At 33.2% G+C, this 22231-nt stretch overlaps 1 protein-coding gene across 4 annotated transcripts in view; it reads left to right on the top strand.

The window, feature by feature from the left end:
- The window catches only part of LOC144453363 (E3 ubiquitin-protein ligase HECTD1-like), a 47405-nt gene that overhangs the window by 1693 nt on the left and 23481 nt on the right, over window positions 1-22231 (top strand). For 3 of the 4 annotated variants that reach the window (XM_078144640.1, XM_078144639.1, XM_078144637.1), the window contains exons 2-10: window positions 13109-13343; window positions 14208-14435; window positions 16282-16551; window positions 17251-17309; window positions 17894-18126; window positions 18913-18989; window positions 20346-20444; window positions 20767-20890; window positions 21519-21708. In XM_078144640.1, the coding sequence (XP_078000766.1) occupies window positions 13109-13343; window positions 14208-14435; window positions 16282-16551; window positions 17251-17309; window positions 17894-18126; window positions 18913-18989; window positions 20346-20444; window positions 20767-20890; window positions 21519-21708 (1515 nt within the window). The remainder of the gene's footprint in view (window positions 1-13108; window positions 13344-14207; window positions 14436-16281; window positions 16552-17250; window positions 17310-17893; window positions 18127-18912; window positions 18990-20345; window positions 20445-20766; window positions 20891-21518; window positions 21709-22231) is intronic. The other variant, XM_078144638.1, reaches the window with a different exon arrangement.

The following is a 22231-nucleotide window of genomic DNA, read 5'->3' as shown; positions in this document are numbered from 1 at the left end:
CCATATAAAATACTATGTATAACTAACAGGTTAGTTTGCTTGTAAACATGACTGTATTTCCTGCTCTAACCATAGACTGTGGAGGGTCTATGCTCTAACCCATGTATGTAGAACTTGTATTTGCCAACAAATAATGTGTTTCATTTACTCCAGTGTGACAGAGAAGTCATGTGTATATATGTGTATGAAGCTGGTTTGGGGATGGTTTCTTTGCTATGAAATGACTGTAGGTGCCAAAGAGTGACCAGCTGTCATTACCAACTAACATATGGTGTAGACATGCCAAATTGTCACAAATCCCATCTTAAAACTGAGCTGTGCTTTCTGGCACAATGCCCCACTGTTCTAAATTACTTGCTCACCATTATGTATGTAACTGGGTTCCTTGGTATTTACTTGCCAGTATTGTCAACAAAAACAAGAGCTAAGGGGCAAGATTTTCATGTTGTAAGGACTGAAGGAGTATGTTGTGAAAGTTTCACAATAGCTATGTTGTGTATGTTCACATTTAGAAAACTTGTCTCTGCAGAAAGTCTCCAAACTGGGATAAAATGTTGATCACACAGGACAAAAAGCCACACATCTATCGGCAATAACTACATGTTTATCACCTATTACAATTTGTGTTAAGATTTACTGTTTTGTACATTGTATACTCACTGGTATCATATACATACCCGTATGTATAATTCTGGTTTTCAGGAAAGATCTAATATTTCAAAGCATACGCATTCACCCTGAACACTCTTTGTCAGCAATAGTTCAAAATTTGACCAGCCTTTGTGAAGTTCATTTTGCACTGGACTAGACAGAATAAGTCTTGAGCAAAAACTTTTTTACTTCCCCATGGTCAGTCTAAAACTTCAGTGTGAACTCCTCATTGAGGTATCATTTACAGAGCCAACTCATCATGGAACAGCAACTACTTGATGCAGAGATAAAAATGGGACCTGATGAACATTCAGGGTCATCGCCAAGGACTCATTGGAATAGTAGTAATATTTAACAAAATGTACATTGTTTGCTTGACAATAGAGGGTAAGGTAGACACTCATGTAGGGTCTGTGCTGAAACATTACATTTTATAAATAATGTACCTGTTATTATGTATGCACACTAATGGGTGAAGGTAATAGAAGTGTGTTTATTGTAGCCATTGATACATAAAGTTTTTTTTTTATTTCACTAACACAGCATCTCATAAAGGGCACAGTTTCAATGCTAGATTCTTGCATTAGATTAGTGTCATCATCAGTGGATTTCATCATGATCAAGATCATTTTTTCGTTTGCCAACTTTTCATAGCTAGATTTTTTCACTCCTCAATTTCACTCCTAATTCGAACTGGGCTTACCCAATACTTCTTGTCATGAGCTGTCTGTCTGCTGTACACAGGCTAAAACATAGACAACGCATGTTTTCACCTACATGTACTTTGTTTTCATGAATCAAATGTACATTGTAGATAAAGTTTCATAAGACTCTAGACATTAACTTGAAAGATTTTGTTGAATTTCACAACATTTATGATAAAATACCATTCATATCACAAGATACTGTCAGAACAGCATTTTGATTATAACAGCTGTGTGTAGTGAAATGCATGTCGGTGTACTTTATATATCTTCTGATGACATTACAATCATACTAAAAGTTATTAGTACTAGTAGCTCTGCATATATTCAAAATCAAAGCCATGTCAATAAAAATTGCCCGGTAGTGTTAATGCATTTGAATTTGATGAATAGCGTATTCATCTGACAGAGTATAAACTTCTCTTCAAATTCATGATAATTGGAGCCTCAATATGTTTACATCATTTCTTTCTGCCTGCTCAAGCTCCTCCTAATGCCAGGTTTTATACAGCTGGGTAATTGGGGCTTTTGTGTTGTTTTAATTTATGTACATTATGTTATCTAATCAGAAATTCCAAATGAGAGCACTGCTAGCAATGATTGATATATATATTTCAACAAAGGGACAGAAATTACTGATTGAATTTATAAAAGATGTCAAAAAGAAGAAATTGCCAGACTTGAGACTTCCAATTTACACAAATTTAATATTGATGACAACCTTACCGATACCTTCTTTTTTCACCTCAAGTTGATCAACAGGAATATTTGATCTATGAATTTGTAATGCCAAAGTCCTTGGTTATGTCACGTTTCTTTTCAGACATTATATAAAAACAATTTTCAAGGATGTCTGTTAACTAAAATGTTATATATATATATATATATTTCGACCTATTGATATTTATAGACATAACCATTGCATTCAGAAGAAAATATAAGCTGTTTGACATTTACATGTATGCAAGTTGCTATTTTCCTCTGTGAGTGTGAACCACAAGGGGACATCAATGTTTTATAGAGAGATGAATTTGATCCCTTGAGATTAGGCTCGAAAAGCAACACATTTTAAAAATAGTATCTGGAAAGTGGGCACTGCTGCTTATGTGTATCTTGTCATTATAAAAGTATAAATTTACGTATCATTTTATTTCGCCGTAATGATACAAGTGGCTTAAAATGGTAATAACTTTAGCATAAGTTAGAACTGATTTCGTAAGAACTTAGAAGTGACTTTTAGGGCTTCCCTTGTTATTAGTGTCGTGACAGAGGAGCTGCTTCAGATTACCCACTAAACCTAGCTGTGTCCCAGTTCAAAGTGGCTCCATGTTCTCCCCATAAATTAATGATTGAAATATTCCTCTAAAATTAATACCTTTAGATAAGTGTCAGAATTTTACATGTGTTTCATTGTGTTAAATTCATGTGTTGTGACTAGTGTAAAACCAGATCAGTGGAAAGGTCAGAAAATAGTAAGAATGACGATATCAATATCTTATTCACAAAGACCTGGTTGTACAGACTAACAATGAAATATGTGTTGTTTTGATATTCACTACATGTAGTTACAGTTCAGTCTCTTATATTTTTCTCTTTCACTCGAAGTCTTATGCAATGGTAATGACTGTAATTGTTAATAGATTGCTGTATTTCATAGAAGTGGTGAAAAATTGAAACCCTTTGCAACAGTGTATTGAACCGAACTTCTCTTGGTTATAATTTTGTGCTGTGCTGATATTGTGGCTATAAATGGACAATAAATGGTTGTTAGTGCAACCTTGAGACAGACACTAAAATTCACTGTCCAGACTAAACAACATGTCTGTGAAATGTACATGTTAAAACTACAATACAGTTTCAACAGATAGACTGTTTAAAGAGACACCTAATAGTATACAAGAACAAGGAATGTAAACTCTATCAAAAATGCTAAAATATGATGCCATAGCCACAAAGACAGTCTATAAATATAAACCCTTGAGTCTATCTGAATCCATAGTGTATCTAAAATGTCTGGAAATAGCAAGAACTGTGCATAGAGAGTGACAGATAGATGATGCATTTTGAAATGTGATCCTCATGAGGTTGTCGTTTGGGTCATGTACATCATGAGGTTGAGTAGTTCATGTATTTATGGTACTATAAATAGACCAGTACTGTAAGAAAATATTTGTTATCCTGTGTGTGATTTCCTAATCAGAAGCTAGGTTGTCTGCTCTTTTATTGTCTGTTATGTTATGAGAGTAATTTTAAATGCTATCAAATTAGCAGTTATCATAACATATTCTAAGGACTTTGTGTGTCCATCATAGGAATAGTCTAAGTATTTGATCATAGACCACTCAAAGTATATGATTTGACACAGAGTTTACAAAATCAGTAGACTTATTCACTGTTGGCAACATGTTTATGTTTTCAAAGTAACAAATTGACAGCTCATTTCCTCCAGTACTTTTAAATCAATTTTTCCTTCACTGAAAAACGGCAAAAATTGTCATTGTATTTACTATGAAGTAAATTTATTAATTTTTCACTCAACATGTGATATAATATTAATACTTATATACTACAGTTTAATATCTTCATTTCCCACAGTACATCAAATTAACTCTTCTTTCACAGTAATAAGTGTTGGTTGTCAATTTCCTTCCAATATTTCCAACTTTATATCCTACTCAGCAGTAGGTATTTATCAAATTTTGGGTTTGGTTTTGAATATTAACGTTTGGTGAATTGTGACAATTTGATATGAAAACTCCATGAAACCTGTGAAGGCCCTGGTAGAGAGATGGATGTAATTGATAGGCAGGTAATCCATCAACCTAGTGTTCTACTAGTACTGAAGTGTAGATAAACTTCATGCATGACCTGTACTTGTGTGTGTGTCTTTACCATGTTACTATTTATATCTCCTGGATACCCTGGGATTGATAATTAGTTGGTATGCATGTTACATTAAAGGTCAACTTTCCATTTTAGATTTAAAACAAATATAGGATGATCACTTGTATAAAATTTATTTAAGGTTTTTGTATTTTTTTTTGTCATCTGTTGTATTTTTTCAGTTTATGATAAATTTGACGTTTCTTTCTCCCTTTTTACTATACATGCGTACTCTAGTATTTACATGTAGTATTGTGAAATTTGTTGGCAAGAAACCAACTGAATGCTTAATTGTAAATTCTTCATAGAGAGTGGTCTTGAGATATTAAAGAAGTATCCATAACATGCCTGTCTTTAAACATGTATGCTTTTGTGTAATATTAGCTCTTTGGCATAGCTCCTACAGACTGTACCACCATATGATTGAAAGCGTAGCTGTACAGAATATTTACACAATGTGCAGAGTCAGACATCTTGGTTTTACAATGTAAAGATAAAACAAAGACCTGTGTTACACAAGCTGTTAACCAAAACAGGTCCAATGTTAGTCAAATTTGCCAGTAATAACCATGTATTGTCTATTTTCATCAGAGTTACATAAGATAGCCTTTTTTGTTATATCTGACCTCAACGTACATGTAGTACTAGTAGTATTACTGATACACTGTGCTACATTTGTATACATGACCATGTAGCTGGTTTAGTAATTCATGTACCTTAAAATCAAAAATACCTTGAGAAAATATATAGTCAGTTTCTATTTCATTGACTCAACATAGTGATATTTCCAGTCGCCAACTCATTATTACATGTAATGGGTCAGTGGCCTATTGAGCACAAAATAGAGCAATCTCATAAAAGCTAATTTTACAGTGTGGTCAGTGTTAGTAGGGAAGATCAGAATTACTAGATACATCCACAGCCGTACAGTCTATTTCAAATTTGAGTTTCAGTTCTCTGAGCCTTCAATGTATGGCTGTGATTATCTGTTGATATCATGGGTGTAGTAAAGAGGATAATGACATTTTTTACCTCAATTCTCCCTCTCAAATATGGCAGTTCTAAAACCTTACCAAAATAGAGAAATAAATAAACTGAGAAAAAAAAAGGATAAAGAAAAAAATAATGAAAGTTAAACAAATGTTTTGAAAATACATTATCAACAATTATTTAAAGAAAGTAATAATTATTTGTCAGTACCAATACCTGAAAACAGAATATATACATAAATTATATCAGGAGAAGCAGAAAAAACTGCACAAAATGTCATAACCTCCACGTATTATATGACTAATGTGTAATTTCTATTTTTGTAAATGATGTCAGCATACTGTCTGTCTACAGGTACATGGTACAATAGCATATAATAGAGTTCCAGTATATAATGTCTCCCTTCAGATTCTAACACCATGATATAAATAGTATATGATTCAGTGTATTACCAGGTAGTGCAAGGATTCAGGTTCATATTTTAGGATATGTTTCAGCGTACAAATGTAGCTTTGCTGTACATGTACATATAATTCTCAGTACCTGTAATAGCATTTGACCTCATACTAGAGGGTGAATATAGAGCAAGAAGGTTGACTTTTTCTCACACACACACACACCTATAGTAAGTAATGCATGTGTAGGACTTGGAGCGGAAGACATGGTGTCAACCAAGAAATTGAATAATTCTTATTTCTTTGATATGTCTACATTATAAAATTCTATTTCAGGTACAGTGAATTTTCTCTGGATTTTTTCATTCCCTAAACTGTTTCCTATCAGACTTTCTCATGATTGTACATACTTTATCATGTGCTTACACAATAATTTTAGATCAAATGTTTATAATTTATATTTTCTAGATTTGTGAAAGTATACATTTTATAGTACAAAAAATGTAGGTCAAGTGGTTTAATGGACAAAGAGCAGTGTGTTGCCATGCCAACTATTCCTTTCAAAGTTAGCAGATAGGTCATATACAAATTAAGTTCAGTTGACGGCCAGAAGGCAATGTATAATTGGCTTGTCCAGAAAGATTGTTTGGTCAGAGTCTATTAGTAAGTAAACATGGGAATGGTGTCAATTTTATACTGCATTAACCTATATGAACTTGTCGTGATAGTTAAGGAATAGTATAACTGAGAGGAGTCTTTTAGTCACATTAGTAATGTTATATATTGGATAGACTTATATCAGGGCCAGAAGGGTTGTATGAGTGATTGAAACAGTTAGAGTGAATAATATGATACATTGTTTGCAGATACAAATAACAAAAGGTATCCTGAAAGCTGTTCATGTTTGAGATAGTAATAATTAATTTATGTAGGCATGATATTCTACAATTTAATACATTGTATTAAAGTTTGGCGGAAGACGTAAAGCATTTCACAGTTGTCTACCTTTCAGATTTGTCCTGAGAACAGGATAAACTGAATATTAATACACCTCATGTATATGTTCTGAATTCCAAAGACTGATTTGTGTTATAGGATTGAAATGGATAAGGAAAGGTGTCATCATGCTTCCTAATATATAACAACCAAATTACCAGTATTCATGTTGTATTAACTTAATCAGTGTAATTATAAGCATCTAATTTGTTTTTGGTGTTAAAGAACAATGAGAAGATATTATTTTTAACAGATTTTATTGATACTAGAAATCTTGTCACTTAACAAATTTGTACTCATTTGTTTAATTTCATCGCATTCTGTGCACATTTGTATACATCACATGTGTGTTTGGATAGTTTTCAATAAAGAAAAACTACATTTTTGTGGCATGATAGTATCCACCCTTGGAGGCCACCTATTTTCAATATTGTAACAAATAAATAATTCCATATTGGACATATTGTTTAACTTTATCACATTCCAGTCATGATCCAATATTTTTGACTTTCACTCCCAAGTATAACACACAATCATCATATCTGTGAAAACATTTAACTGATATACTGTATGATTAACAGATAAAAGCAATTTTCTAAATATAATTTTATCTTCCCACTGGCACTGAAGAGTTTCTGCATATGAAATTAAGCCAACTCATCCCCCAAGCTGTACTGTATCAGTGTTACTAGATGAAACAAGAGACTGCATACAAATATTAATTTAGATGTGATAGTTTGCCATAATCCCAATCTTTATGTTAGGACAACCCCTATTCTGCCTCTGCCATGGAAGTACACAGTGTACACTCACTATTGAGCAATGAACCCTTAGTTGTGTCTTAAGGAATGATTAATTGTGTCTTAATGATTTGATTGTGTGGTTACCGTGATGTGTATATACATTGTTACTAGGAATGACTAATGAGCATTGGGAGAAAACAAAGGGAACCTACCAACATATACATGTAGTATGTACCTGTAATGTAGGTTATAGTGTGTAAATTAGATTTACATGCACAAACCAAATCTCAATTCACAATGTACATACATATTGAATGAAGACTTCATTATTGCCACTCAGTCTTTCTACCTGTATAGATTCTTTGCTTTGTATGCATCAGAAGCAATTCAAATTTAGGAGAACATGTTCATTTGTTAGAACAAAATACAATCATTAAATTCATGTATATTATAATGAAAGCTCACATCATTAAATTCATATATATTATAATGAAAACTCACATCATTAAATTCATATAGTATATTATAATGAAAACTCACATCCTGCAGAATATATAGTATTGATTAGTAAAAACCTCACATTTATACAGTTACAACAGTACAGAATTAAACATTGATTTTGTTTCCCCAGTCCATTATTACTAGTCAGTTCATAGTATTCAAAGGATGAAGCTTTTATTAGACACAGAATGGGAAACACCCTGATGAGAGTGTGCAGTATTTAGATGTAGCATGATTAGAAAACATGACCTTTTACATGTACATAGTCAAACTATCTGCTTTTTGGGTAATAACACAAACCAATATACACTAGTCAATAATAATCTACAGTCCAGTCTAAATAATGATGATATATTTCACTACAGTAATGAAATAGGAAACTTAAGTGTGTTATTTATTACATTCCAAGGTATAGCTGTATACTTTTATCCTACAAACATTCACACAACACTGAACATTCTCAATGATGACTAAAGGAATACTTTATCAGGTGAAATGAAATGACAAATGCATCCTTTTGTATTCATTGTAAATCTAGTCAGTGAATAGTCATAGTAAATAACATCTCATAGTAAAATCATGAATATTAAGTGTATGACATCATGTCTTTGTGGTATATGGTACATAGGTGACAAATATTGTCAGATAAATTCCCCAAACAGAACTCAATAATATGTGAGTGCTAGTGTTTACGTATTGTATTTAGGTATTGCATGACTGCTCATGGTGTTCTCTACTGTACGGCTGTATAACATATACTTGTAAAAGTACAGCAGAATACACCACAAGCATGAGTGCAAATACCTTGAGTACCTACACTGGCTCTTGTGCATCGTGGGGTTCTGTTTAATATTATGTTATCCAAATTAGCTCATTTTGGTTGAAAACTACAACTGTGAGTTCATGTGATTTTGTGTAGATGGAACAATGTTGCATTTACATTCATTTGCATACAGGTGTGCATTAATGTTTTTGGTATTGAAGTGCACTTTACTTGCACTGCATGCATGCATGCACCGATGCAAGTAAACACTAGTGCATTGTAATAATTAGTAGTCTGCATTTTGTAATAAACTGCATGGATCTTCAAAGTCAGTTTAGGTGAATTCTTAGTATTAAAATTTAAATCATGTGTTTTTTTTTCATATTGAATGCACCATAAAATGAAAATCGGCTTTGGTGCATCTTAGCCATCTTCATTTCCTTGCATATTTAAAATGCATGCAACATCGAGATGACAGTCAGCTTAGGTTTCACTTGAAAGACATTGTTAGTCTTGGCACGTAACAATTCAGTGAGAGGACATTATGAGAGCAAATTACATATAACATCACATCAGGAACCCTTTAGTGGGAAGTAGAATCATGAAATTAATATCTGTAGGTATACAAATGTCAGAGGCATGATTTCAGACATTAACTATTCCTGTAAATGTCACAAGTGATATTGCAGATCATAAATTTTTTCAATATTTCAAAAGGGCAATTTAGGTATGAGGATGACATAATTGTCACTTTTGTGCTGTAATATTAATGCATGTATATGTGCCTTGCATAATTTTTTCATTTTTTTTCCTGAAGTATATTATGTTGCCCACAATTATTTATTTCAAATTAAATGTGAATAACATATTATAGTCTACTTGGTGACTCCTTTCATTGCAGCTCTTCATTTAAAATATCCAACTCAGATTTGAACAATAGATGAAATTTAGCAGATTTCCCCAGCTATTGTACTAAGGTTCCCCATTAAATTATCGTACAAAAGTATGGAAATCAAAGCAAGTTGTTCCAAGACCTTAGCAAAAACACTGGTAGTTCTTGAAAGCAGTTGTTTTATTTCAATTAATACATGCATTGTACAATGAATCAAGTACTGTCAAGCGCCTTTGTGTTTAAGTAGAGAAAACATGAATTGCGGCAAGAGCTGAAAACATAGAAATATCAATAATTTATTTCACAGTTATGAGGTCATATTGTACATGTGTATGATTAATGTAAACACATGACTGTATACTGTATGAATACTGGATGTATTGTTATTGTGCACACTCCCATACTTGCTATAACTTTGTATAAGTGTGTTAGTAAGAGTGATGAACATAAGAGTGGGATACATATTTTAGAGTACTCACTTGTTGAGTGACAAACAGGATGACACAGCAACAAATATTTCTTTATGCTGTGTAATGTAGTATTGATGAGAAAAATATAAAGACAACAAGAAATGGCCATGGGAACCTTGTTATGAAGGTTAGTATGGCATATCAATATAAATTTCTACTGGCATTATCATAATAAAAGTCCACAGGGCATGATAAATGATAGAAACAGTCTAAATGTAATGTATTATTGATGAGATAATATAAAGACAACAAAAAATGGCAATGAGAACCTTGTTATGAAGGTTAGTATGGCATATCAATATATTTATCAGTTGTATATGCTTTCTACTGGCATCATAATAACAGAAGGCCACAAGGCATAATAAATGAAAGAAAACAGTCTATAACGTCAAAATGCAGAGTAGTACTTTAGTTGAAAACATTCTGTACAGGTAGCTCTCCTACTGAACAAGAATGTTTAGTGAAAACCCTGATACAAGATGTGGTTGGTGGTATAGAGGAAGTGAAATCATGTGAATATGATTGTACAAACTACTAATTTGATAGGATATATGGTACAGTCATTAACATGCAGGGTGTGTGCTTTCATTTCACAATTTTAGTCATTCGATAAGTTCTTTGGAATTAATATATCAATTAGAATGTTAGCATTATTGAAAACGTGATGGTGAATAAGTTTTTACAAATTTTAAGTTATTTCACAAAGAAACATCAGATCCAAAAAGAAAAAAAATTGAAAATCTGAAAAATAATTCCAGATATAAAATGGGAAAAATAATTGGAAACAGGAAAACCTAAACTCAAAGCCTCTCATCTCACAAAGTTTAAAATATGCAGTTATCATTCAGAACTGCTAGGCCTGTTATAAGAGATAAAAAAGAAATTCTAAAATCTGCAATGACAATGAAGATTTGCCAGGCCTGTTATGAAGAGATAAAAAAGAAATTTTAAAATGTGCAGTGACAATTCAGAATTGCCAGGCATGTCATAAAGAGATAAAAAGAAATGATAACTCGTCTATTGAAACTTTATATCTCACAGGCGTTTCTTATCAAACAAGACATCTTTAAACATAAAATAGGAGATTAAAACTGAAAGCCCCTTGAGTAAAAAGAAAAAGAAAAATGTTGTTGTGGTAATGGAACCTCAATGCTAAACTAATGTCATCCGTGTTGTTACCTATCCTTGCACAGGATAAGGTTACAATCTCCAATTCCTGCTTGTAGTGTTTTCAAATATATTAGATTGTAGTAATTATAGACAAGAATGTCTTTGTTAATCCCACAGTATTTCTTATATGTGTATATAAATCCTGAATCAGTGAATGATTATGATTTCATAACAAATCTTCTGCTGCCAGTCAGTCTGACTCTATACCTGGTAAGCAGGGGATTTTTCTATTCCCAAACTACTCATTCAAAGTGACATCAGCCATTTGCTTTTGAAGGAAGAATTTTTTTTGTCTTTCATAGATATGTAAATATGAATTCATGAAATATCAATTTGCATTGTGAGTTGCACCCTGCTATTTACATGTATGGAGTATAATGGTTCTACTTGTAATAATAGTAGAGATAAAAGAACCATTTTTAGCTTGAGAAGAAATCTCACAAAAACAACAAGAGAACAAACAGCCTCTACATGTGTATGAGTTAATCTGATTCATTATAAATGTTCCATTCTACTGAAATACAGCTGTTGAATTAAAGTCAATGAGTATAAGAAAAAACTTCACTAGCCTGAAGGTGTAATTATTGTTCAAGTTTGTTACAACCCAGCAATTGCCCTGTATTTGACCCGAATGTATTGCGGGCACAGCTAAAGGAGTCATGATACATGTGATAACATACTCATAAATATGCTAATTTGTTTAAATAGAGATTTGATATTCGTACACAATTACTGTATTTTTGTGAACTAATACCTCTTTAGACTGCGAGACTCAGTTTGTGCTCGAACATATACAAGGACAAATCTTTCAGCCTAACATCACTGGTATGCTAAATAATTGGTCATACATCTAGAAAGTTCCAGTTCAGAGCATTATCTAATGTGGTAGCATACCTCTTTTTTAATATCAAGAGTGATAAATATCCAGATTAAATAATGCAGATCATTTTGCATTACTGCCTTACACCATGGCAGCTGTTTGCTAAAGATTACATGGATCTAATTTAGAACAATAAGATTGAGTTCAGAGACATGACAAAATATACAGGTTGGTGTATTGCACAGGAAAATGAATCAATAGTGATCCAAGATAATTTATTGATGTGTCATGTGTGCCTTGCTGTGATAGTTACATCCCATCAATGGTGATTATACAGCAATGATGAATCATACCAACATTGGTTTGGAATCACCCTGGAAATAGAAAGAGGAAAGAGTTAGCGTGGGTATTGAGTAGGTGTATGATCATTATATTACTTTATTTAGTTGACTCATGATTAAAATTGTATTTTTAAAAAAGATTTCCTATTTGAGCATGTTTTAAAACATGATGACATAAAGTTTGAATATTAAAAAATAAACAATTTTATTTCATAATACTCGCCCTTCAAATATTTTTAGAACATTGGAAAATACAAAATTAAGTTATAAATGTGGATACACCAAAGAAATAGTTAAAAAAAAAAAATAAGATCCAATATTGCATTTGTATCCATTTTTTGTACACATATTTTGAGAAAATGTATACTCTGATCGATAACAACAAACTGTATTAATACTTGATTAGAAATATCTTTTATTTGTACCCATATCTGCATTTACCAGTGTTTCAGTAGGATATATGTTTAAATGAAGTCATGAGAACGACAGTTGAAGATACAAAATGTATATAATTTTGTCAAGATACCAGAAGTGATTAAACATTATACCCCTATACATGTGAATTGGAAACTAGGAATTATTGAGATGAATTATTCACATATCTGCATACATAATGTGTGCACACAGTGTCCTCAGTACAGCAAGAAATGTGAATCAGAATAGAAATGAGCCTAACAGGAAATTAAAGTTGTTAAATCATCACTTTCCATTCACCTTCTTGCATCAGAGATCCTGATTTAGTGTTGTTAAAAACTGTAATTCTAACCTCAAATTTTGTTCTACTAACAGCTGCCCACCAAGGACTTTCCTGCCAGCATTATGTAAGATATTTCTGGATGAGTGTGCTCCTGATAATGTATTAGAAGTTACTGCCCGTGCAATCACATACTACTTAGATGTATCAGCTGAATGTACAAGACGTGTTGTTGCTGTCGATGGTGCTGTTAAGGCAATCTGTAACAGACTGGTGGTTGCTGAGTTGTCATCACGCACCAGCAAAGATCTGGCTGAACAATGCATCAAGGTAAGTACATATCATGTTGTGTGGTGTGCAGTGCTGTGTAACTTTCATTGGGCATTGAGCATGTAGTGACAAGGGGTATGTGCTGTGTCAGGGCCCAAAAATTAATAATTTTCTTTGGTAGTCCCAGTAGGCTACCGATTTCAGAAAGTGGTAGCCCGAGGATGGTGACCAGTAGTCCTATATTCCTGAATTGAACAGAGTTCTTCTAATGGAATTATGTGTGTTTTAAAAATACTTTCATGTCAGATTGTAAATCCTCTATCCTTGAATCCATTGCATAATCAGTGCATGTATATATAGAGTAGCCTAAGTGCAGCTGGTAGCCCAAATTATGGTAGCCCCATGACAAGAATTTGTAGTCTGTAGACTCAGGACTAGTGTTAATTTTGAACCCTGCAGTGTATATAGGTGGAGATGATGATAAGTTTGCACCTATTTAAAAAGGAAAACAAATTTGTAGATAAAGCATAAAAACAATGTAAGATGTCTGATTGATGACCATTTTCAAAATAATCTGTTTTTGAGAAAAATTGGAAGTTTCCTCTATCCCATACTGGATTGGTATTGTTCTATTTAATTCAAAATTTACCAAATAACTCATTCATGGTGCTATTAGATTGAGACTTCAGAACTTCCAAAATTATTTGATTTCTATTAATTTAGACGTGAGGGGTGTGTTATTTAGGATATTAAATCTTAGCACTAGGATTTATCCTGTAGATACAATGTAGAAGGTAATTCATTGCCAGGGGACATGTACCCGCAGATTCACTTACGTTAAGTTCAGCTTCTATAATCCTAGGTATAGTTATAACCATTTGTACATATATACTCATCCTAATAAATTGGTAACTTTGATTACAGGTACTGGAATTGATGTGTACCAGGGAGTCTGGTGCTGTATTTGAAGCTGGTGGACTCAACTGTGTACTGATGTTTATCAGAGACAATGGCAATCTTATACACAAAGATACACTCCATTCTGCCATGTCAGTGGTATCTCGACTATGTGGCAAGATGGAACCCAGTGATACATCCCTAGAAACCTGTGTTGAATCTCTATCTCAGCTACTCCGCCATGAAGATCAACATGTGAGTACTCTAAAATGTGTATCCCAGTTTTCTCATTGTTCCCGATATGTAAAGTGAGTGTCTGTCAAGTTAACATTAGTCTGGAATCACATGCAAATGAGGATATTGAATTCATTATTTCTCCATCAAAATACAAAATCCCCAATGGCCTGGCTTCTTGGCTGAGCTAACATGCATGTTCTCGTTGTTTTCAGATGGTAATAGATAATTTTACAATATATAAATTGATATTTTAATTTTCATCATTCATGACATGTTATGACTGTTGACTACCTCATTATGTACATGTATAATCCAGAGTGCACTATCCCATAATACTTTATAGTGTCAAAGGTCATGGTATTTATTACTTGAATTTAAAATAGTTCCATGGTTTTAGTCTGAAAGCAATAATATTAGTGAAAAATAATTTGTTAAAAATATATATGACAAACGTAATAATTTACAATATTGTAAACTACAGATGTGATGTTGTGTAAACCTTCAGCTGTTATGTCAAATACTAGAGATGTGGCCATGATTGAAAATTATACCTCACTGTGTTAGATATTTCACCTCCAAATTTGTTTAGCTTATAAGCTTATATCAATATGTAGAAAATGGAACTTTTCTTGCATATATACATCAGATTTTAAACCAATCAAAAATATGGAAATATCAGGATTGTAAATAATTGATGTAACAAAGCTGTTATATTGAGCACAATGTGTGCGACCTTGGTAGATATACCTCCCAAAGAGTTCATAATCAGATTAAATCCATTCAGATTTCTTGAAAAAGTCTACTTGGGTGCAAAACTAGTTGAATATTACAGCTATTTTGTACTTATTTACAACTGAATTATGAGATTACTAACAGCAATGAATAAGACTGCAATTGTTTTGACTAGTAGACAAAATATGGAGTATGATGATACCTATTGTTACAAATTTTATTTCAGGGATTTCTGTTATATTCTAAATTCAAAGAGGTTGAGATGTACAGAAATATTTGATTTAAAAAAAAAAAATAGTGAGGGACCTTAAATCAGGGGTTATAATTATCGGAGTATCTTTGTTGTCCAGCAAAATGAAATTTGATGTACTTATAAGGGTCTAATATTGAACGGGAGGTACAACTGGGAAAATATGGAAAATAAAATGCAAGGAAAAGTATGTATGTCATCATGGTATATATTACAAAGGCACAATGTTGACCTTTTAAATTTCTAATGCAGTAAGAATCTGTATCTCTGAAATTATGCATTAAGTAGTTTTAATGCAGACATCTGTAAACCTAGACTGTGGATACAGGATTTGAAGTGGATGTTTGAGATTGTGTGTAAGCTTAGCCTTTTCACTCCGCAATCCCCAATGGATTAATGATTCAGCTTTACCTAATGTAACTTTTGAATGATTGTAGAAGAAGTAGAAAGCCTGTAAATCATACTGTTTAAGTATACTGTGATTACTTAATGCTGTTCTGTCACTTTCAATTTACAAACTCACTATGGGAGAAATTTTCAATTCCAGTTTGTAGGTGTGTGTGTTTGTATTGTGGTGATGCCATTCAGTTATTTTAGTTTATTATGTTACAAGAAGTGTGGTTTCATTGAAGAGGGTGGAATCTTGGCAAATGTTGATAAGATGCTATCCTTGATTACCTAATGGAATGGCAAATTCTATTAGTGTATTTGGGAAAACCTTTCATGTTGATATGATTGTATCTTGGCCTTCCCCAGGATTCATACTATTCAAAATCTTGTGTATTTTGTGCAAGTATTCAGTTACAGTACATTCTTTAAATATTTATTGATGTAACTGTTTCTCTTTTAAAGATCTGTTTGTTTTCTTTTGTTGTTCCTCAGGTTGCTGATGGTGCATTGAGATGTTTTGCATCACTAGCTGATCGTTTTACCCGTAGAGGTGTGGATCCAGCCCCTCTGGCCAAACATGGTCTTATGAATGAATTGCTGTCTCGTCTCTCTAGTTGTGCAGTTCCTCTTGGTGCTTCTGCAAAGACAGGTACACCAGGAGTTGCTGCTGGTGCCACTCCAGAAGCTAAAAGCAACCCTAATGTATCAACTATCATCAGCTTGTTGTCTACTATGTGTAGGGGCTCCCCAGGAGTGACCCATGTAAGTGAAAGCAATATCATTTTACCATCATACTAGATCTTGGGGGTGGGGTGAGAGGGCCGGGAACAGACAATTAGCTGTTTGGTGGTCCTTCCCTTCCTTTGAGAATGTATCTTTAGTTCAAAGATGAAATACTACTCTTGGTAAATGTAGAGTTCTGTTTCTAATGACTTTTAAAGTTAAAGTGTCGTTTGACAAAGGTTACCCATTTGTCGTTCAACAAAGGTTACCCCTTTAGAGTCGGGGAAATAAAATATGATGACCCACAATGAAGCCATAGAAATGAAAATGTAGAATTTTAAATGCCTACAATGAAATCTTGAAAATAAAATACAAGTACGTGCCTGCAATGAAACCATGGAAATAACATACAAGTACTCACAATAAAATCTTTTAAATAACACCGCGGCATTATCGAGTGCAATCCTAATAAGTTTAGATGAATACATTTCCTGCAGTCTTCCTTTCTCCCCTTTAACATCACAGTGTTCAGATATTTCAACTCGTACCTTGTCTTTGTATTAATACAGAATCACATCAATCATGATAAAATCAAAATATTAAATTACTCCTATGATTTATATTATAGATGCATTATTCTCTCAAAATTAATTTAAATATCACAGAATTGAATCGCAAGATGAAGTGATATCCTACACTTGTTTTTATAAATTTTGTTTACTTTCCGTTTTGTTGCAGGATTTACTTAGGTCAGAATTACCAGAAGCAATAGAAAAAGCTTTACAAGGAGATGAAAGGTATGTAAATTTATGTATTTAGCCATTAAAGTGCTAGAGGTGTATAGAACTGAAGGAACAGAATACTTGATAAAAGTTACATGACTCATCCAATTCAATTTATCATTTGGTAGGCGATCTTAATAATAACAATTATGCTAATAGGATTGATTTTAAAGTTTTACTTATGTGGCTAGTGCCAATATTGAAATATTGTACATTCAAAAATACAATTTTCTTAACGTATGTGTGAATATGTTAATTAAGTTGCATTGATAACTCTACCATCACATTTTACTTGTCAAGCTTTTGTATTTTGCAGTCTTGATGTATTTATATTTTGTGCTGGTGTTAAGAAACAAAGAAAAAACATCCATATGGTTCTCTTGTGAGAATGAAACAAATACAACTGTCCACGTTGACACCAGAGTTCAGACATCGATCATTGCTAGTATTAAAATATTAATATGAGTTCTCCATGTCCTTGTGATATACTTAATTTTAAATGATGTTGACATTTTCTTCAGGATAGATATTTTGATATATGTGTGTTCTTTTTTATTTAGTAATTCTGATTCTGTATTCTTATTTACATTGATTGACAGATGTGTGCTTGATACAATGCGTCTTGTTGATCTCCTATTGGTGCTGTTATTTGAGGGTCGTAAGGCCCTGCCTAAATCCAATGTAGGGTCTGGTTCACGTAGTATACCAGGTTTACGTCGTCTTGACAGCTCAGGAGAACGGTCTCATCGACAGTTGATAGATTGTATCCGTAGTAAAGATACAGATGCACTTATTGATGCTGTTGATACAGGAAGTAAGTCAATTCAAATGGGTAGGCAGAAATATCTATCAATATTTTGCTAGGTGTTAATTTTTTGGGGCAAAGTTTGAATTTTATCACAATGTCATTGAAAAGATTATGGGAATGTTGTGTCTGGGTTAAGATTAAAAAGGATAAATGTGTATGCTGACTTAACTGTATGATATCTTGTACAAGCAAAATAACAGATATGTCAAGAACATATTGCCTAGTTCACAGCATTCCCACAGAAAGACTTGCATACAAATCATGGCAGAGAGGGACTTGTAGAAATAAAGAGACTAACACCAGGCAATGATTTGCAGCCAATGTCATAGAGGCGTATTGTTCTGGTTCTTCTAATTTCTTTACAGCATCCCTACAAAAATGTAATCACAATAAAGACCTCTCTTAATAGAAATTTTGTACTGAAACTCTGCTACCTTTGAATCAAACTTATTTTACCATAGTCTTAATAATTCAAATTATAATAATAATGATAGTAATTTTGTAATATAATTTTATTCAAATACAATAGTACCATAATATATTAAATTACTGTAAAAATTTATTCAGAGGGACAAAATATGCACTAAAAATAATTGTACAAGGACATACTATCAGAAAAAATGATAAGTGAGTTTACAAATCAGTCCTCTCTTTAGCTTCAGATTGCATTGTCATGGTTCAGAAAATGTAAGTTTGGAAAAGTTCTGATAATTATGATAATTTACATCTCAGAATACTCTACTTTTATTTATATGTTCAGTAATTAATTAATTATTCATTCATTGTATATTGGTATGTTCTTTCACTTAGCTTTTGAAGTTAATTACATGGATGATGTAGGACAAACACTTCTTAACTGGGCTTCAGCATTTGGAACTCAGGAAATGGTATGTATCACCTTGACCTTAGGATTTATCTAGTTACCATGTATTTGGTTATTTTCATTTGATCTGATTAATATCAATGGCTGTGTTATTCATCTCGTGACAAATCACCTAAAGTACAAGGTCAAGTTCTTGGTAATACAAAGGTTTTAGATGCCCTACATTGTGGTAGGAAGGAACTCAGATGAATCACTGTGTGGGAGATTTTCTTACCAGGGTCTTCACATATCTGATTAATAAATATTCTATTGTAAAATCTCTTGATAAAACACTCAAAGTGCTTGGTCAAATTCTAGGTAATACAGGGATTTTTTTAGATATCCTACATTGAGGTAGACAGGAACTCAAGATGTGAGGGAGATTTTCTTACCAGTGTTTACTGTCCATGGATATTCTATTGTAAAAATGTCCAATCAAGTCTTTCAAATAAATTTGATTTCATGTACATTAATCCCATAGTACTGTTTCAGTCAGTGGAAATAGACAAGTTTAATTCAATGGTCACCATTGTCGTCGAATTGTTCACAGTTAGAATGTTATCTCTCTAAAGTCGAGGTCAGCTTATCAAGTTACTTGAAGTGAATATCATTGCATATACCTACCTATATATAGTTTTCTCACAGATAACGTCAATCTGTTCAGCCTCAGGTTCTTTTTTTTTATCTAAAATGATAGTCATCATGCTGTAGTACAGTTTATCATTATATTGTCTGTAACAAAGAGTGGGAAAAAAAAAGGGAAGATGAGTCAATCATTCCCCAGGCTTTTATTGAGTAATTGGTGATTTCTTAAAACTCAACATAATATATTCTTTTGTTAATATTCGGATTTCCCAAAATATGTCCAATTTTCTAGGGAGAGTACAGAATTTAGAAAATATGTCAGTATTTTCTTATAAAGTTACATTGTTTTGCCTTCTCAGTAAGAGTTGTAGAGTTTAATATTAAGTTGTCCCCATTTTACAAACATGAAGGAATGTAGAAAATCTCCTTAAAAGTACAAAATATGAAGAGCCTTGTATTGTATTGTAAGACATTCCTGTATAAACAGGAATATCCAGTTCTATTGACCTTTATGAAATTCCAGTGTTCATTCATTTTCCCATTCATAGATGTTTGCATGACCTACCTGTATTGATTATTGTATTGCAAGGCAGTAATACCTGTACCATATAAACATTCACTCACCTTGTAGTAAACAAATCCCCAATGTGTCTCCCTCATTATGTATGTGTAATGTGTAGATAACCTTCAGATATTGTTTCAGTGTTAGTTTTATGTAATGTTTGAGGAAGGCCATTGTTTGGAATAAAAACAGATACAACAATGATGTTATCATCATATCCTATCTCTCCTCAAGGTTGAATTTCTTTGTGAGAGAGGTGCTGATGTCAACAGAGGTCAAAGGTCATCTTCATTACACTATGCAGCCTGCTTTGGTAGGCCACAAGTTGCCAAGGTAAGGTGATAGTTGTGGAATGGTTTTTCCCCAAACAATCAGTTAACTTGTTATTTGAATAAAAATGAAATCAGCAATGAACTGATAAGCATTTTCTGTGTTTTTAGTATCATATTATCAGACTTTCAATAAAATATTTTACCCTAAAGTAAAACCTCACCTAGGTTCTGTAAATCATTAAAACATAGTTTCCAGAGTAGAGTTTTTAAATGTTGTAATTAACTGAACAGTGAGACCTGGTGACTGGTTATTAGTGAATAATGAAGCTGAATTTCCATGCATGATGTTTTGATTATTATGATTTATTTGCATAATCTGTCAGACCTTACTAAGACATGGTGCTAATCCTGATCTTCGAGATGAAGATGGCAAAACACCACTGGAGAAAGCCCGAGAAAGAAGTGATGAAGGTCACAGGGAGGTCGTTCAGATTCTCCAATCACCAGGTCAGTGAGGGCAGTATATATTTATGGTGGCCTCTTATCATACCATAGATTTTAACACTGACTGCCAATTTTTCAAAAGATTTACTAATAATGGTAAAATATTATGAAGATGTCAAGTATAGATTTCTATCTTTTCTTTGTTGTTACTATTCTTTGATCTTGGCTCAGTGACATTACATTTGAATACAGGAAAGTAGGTGTCTTGACTTGCTATATTTAATATTTCATGCTCCAGAAATTGGTGAGATGTTTTGATCTGATCATGTTGCACCTCAGATTAGTGATTCATAATTGTGATGAGGTTTACTTACAGTGGAATTTCAGAAATTATGATATTGGATGGCCTGGCCTCATCAATTTCTAGCAACTGTCATTATTCACAGCAATGATAACTTGATCAACTTTAGTTCTGACTGAGAAACTGTTGTGTGCATCCTATAATATGTTAGGCACACCCTGTAAAGCCCTTCACTTACACTTTCATGTATACAGTTGAAGATTTATAGCAGACAGGCAAAGTTACGTTGTTGACTACCTAGATAAACGCTATCTCATGTGATTCCAATGTAACTACAGAAAGGTAGAATCTCAGTATAGTGTAAATCACACTTTGACTTTCTTTCATCAGGTGAATGGATGGTACCAGTATCAGCTACAACTGATAGAACTTCCACTACAGAGGAGAGTACAAAGAAACCTGAGACAGAACCAGAAGATGATGAACCAAAGGGAGATCCAGAGATGGCACCTATCTACCTGAGAAAACTACTGCCTATCTTTGCTCAGGTTTACCAGAACACCATGTTGCCTTCTGTTAGGTATGTGTTACATACTATCAATGAGTTGTTGAGAATGTCAAAAATGTAATGAGACTGTTTTAGTGTTACAAACTATTCCAGTACATTTCCAGGATGCATTGTGTAGAATACCTACAAGTGAACAACTTTTCTAAACTAGCAATTAGGGATTTTATGTCTCGTTGCAGATATTGCGAATATGCAAATATGCCTAGCAACAACGGTTGTCAAACATGATCGCGGTCAAGCTTTACACTGTGGCCATGTGCGATGACATTGAGAACAATAGTGTTGCTAAGTGTTTGACACTATCAGCTTGACCACCCTCACCTGGCTGCTAAGGATGAAATGTCTCGCACGGGATCTTGTGAGATCTGCAGTGAGACAAAAAATGGCTTATTACGTTATTGATACACAATTGTTTTGTAGATGTGCTTACTGATAGGGAGGGGTTTGAGGCAGGTTCAGAACATGCTCACATCAACATGGATATAAAATTGTACTTTTGTAAACATTGCTAACCCATGTATTCTTGTATGTTACA

This window comes from Glandiceps talaboti, chromosome 2 (assembly GCF_964340395.1).
Source record: "Glandiceps talaboti chromosome 2, keGlaTala1.1, whole genome shotgun sequence".
NCBI classification, from domain to species: Eukaryota; Metazoa; Hemichordata; class Enteropneusta; family Spengelidae; genus Glandiceps; species Glandiceps talaboti.
This window is presented reverse-complemented; position numbering and strand designations above follow the sequence as displayed.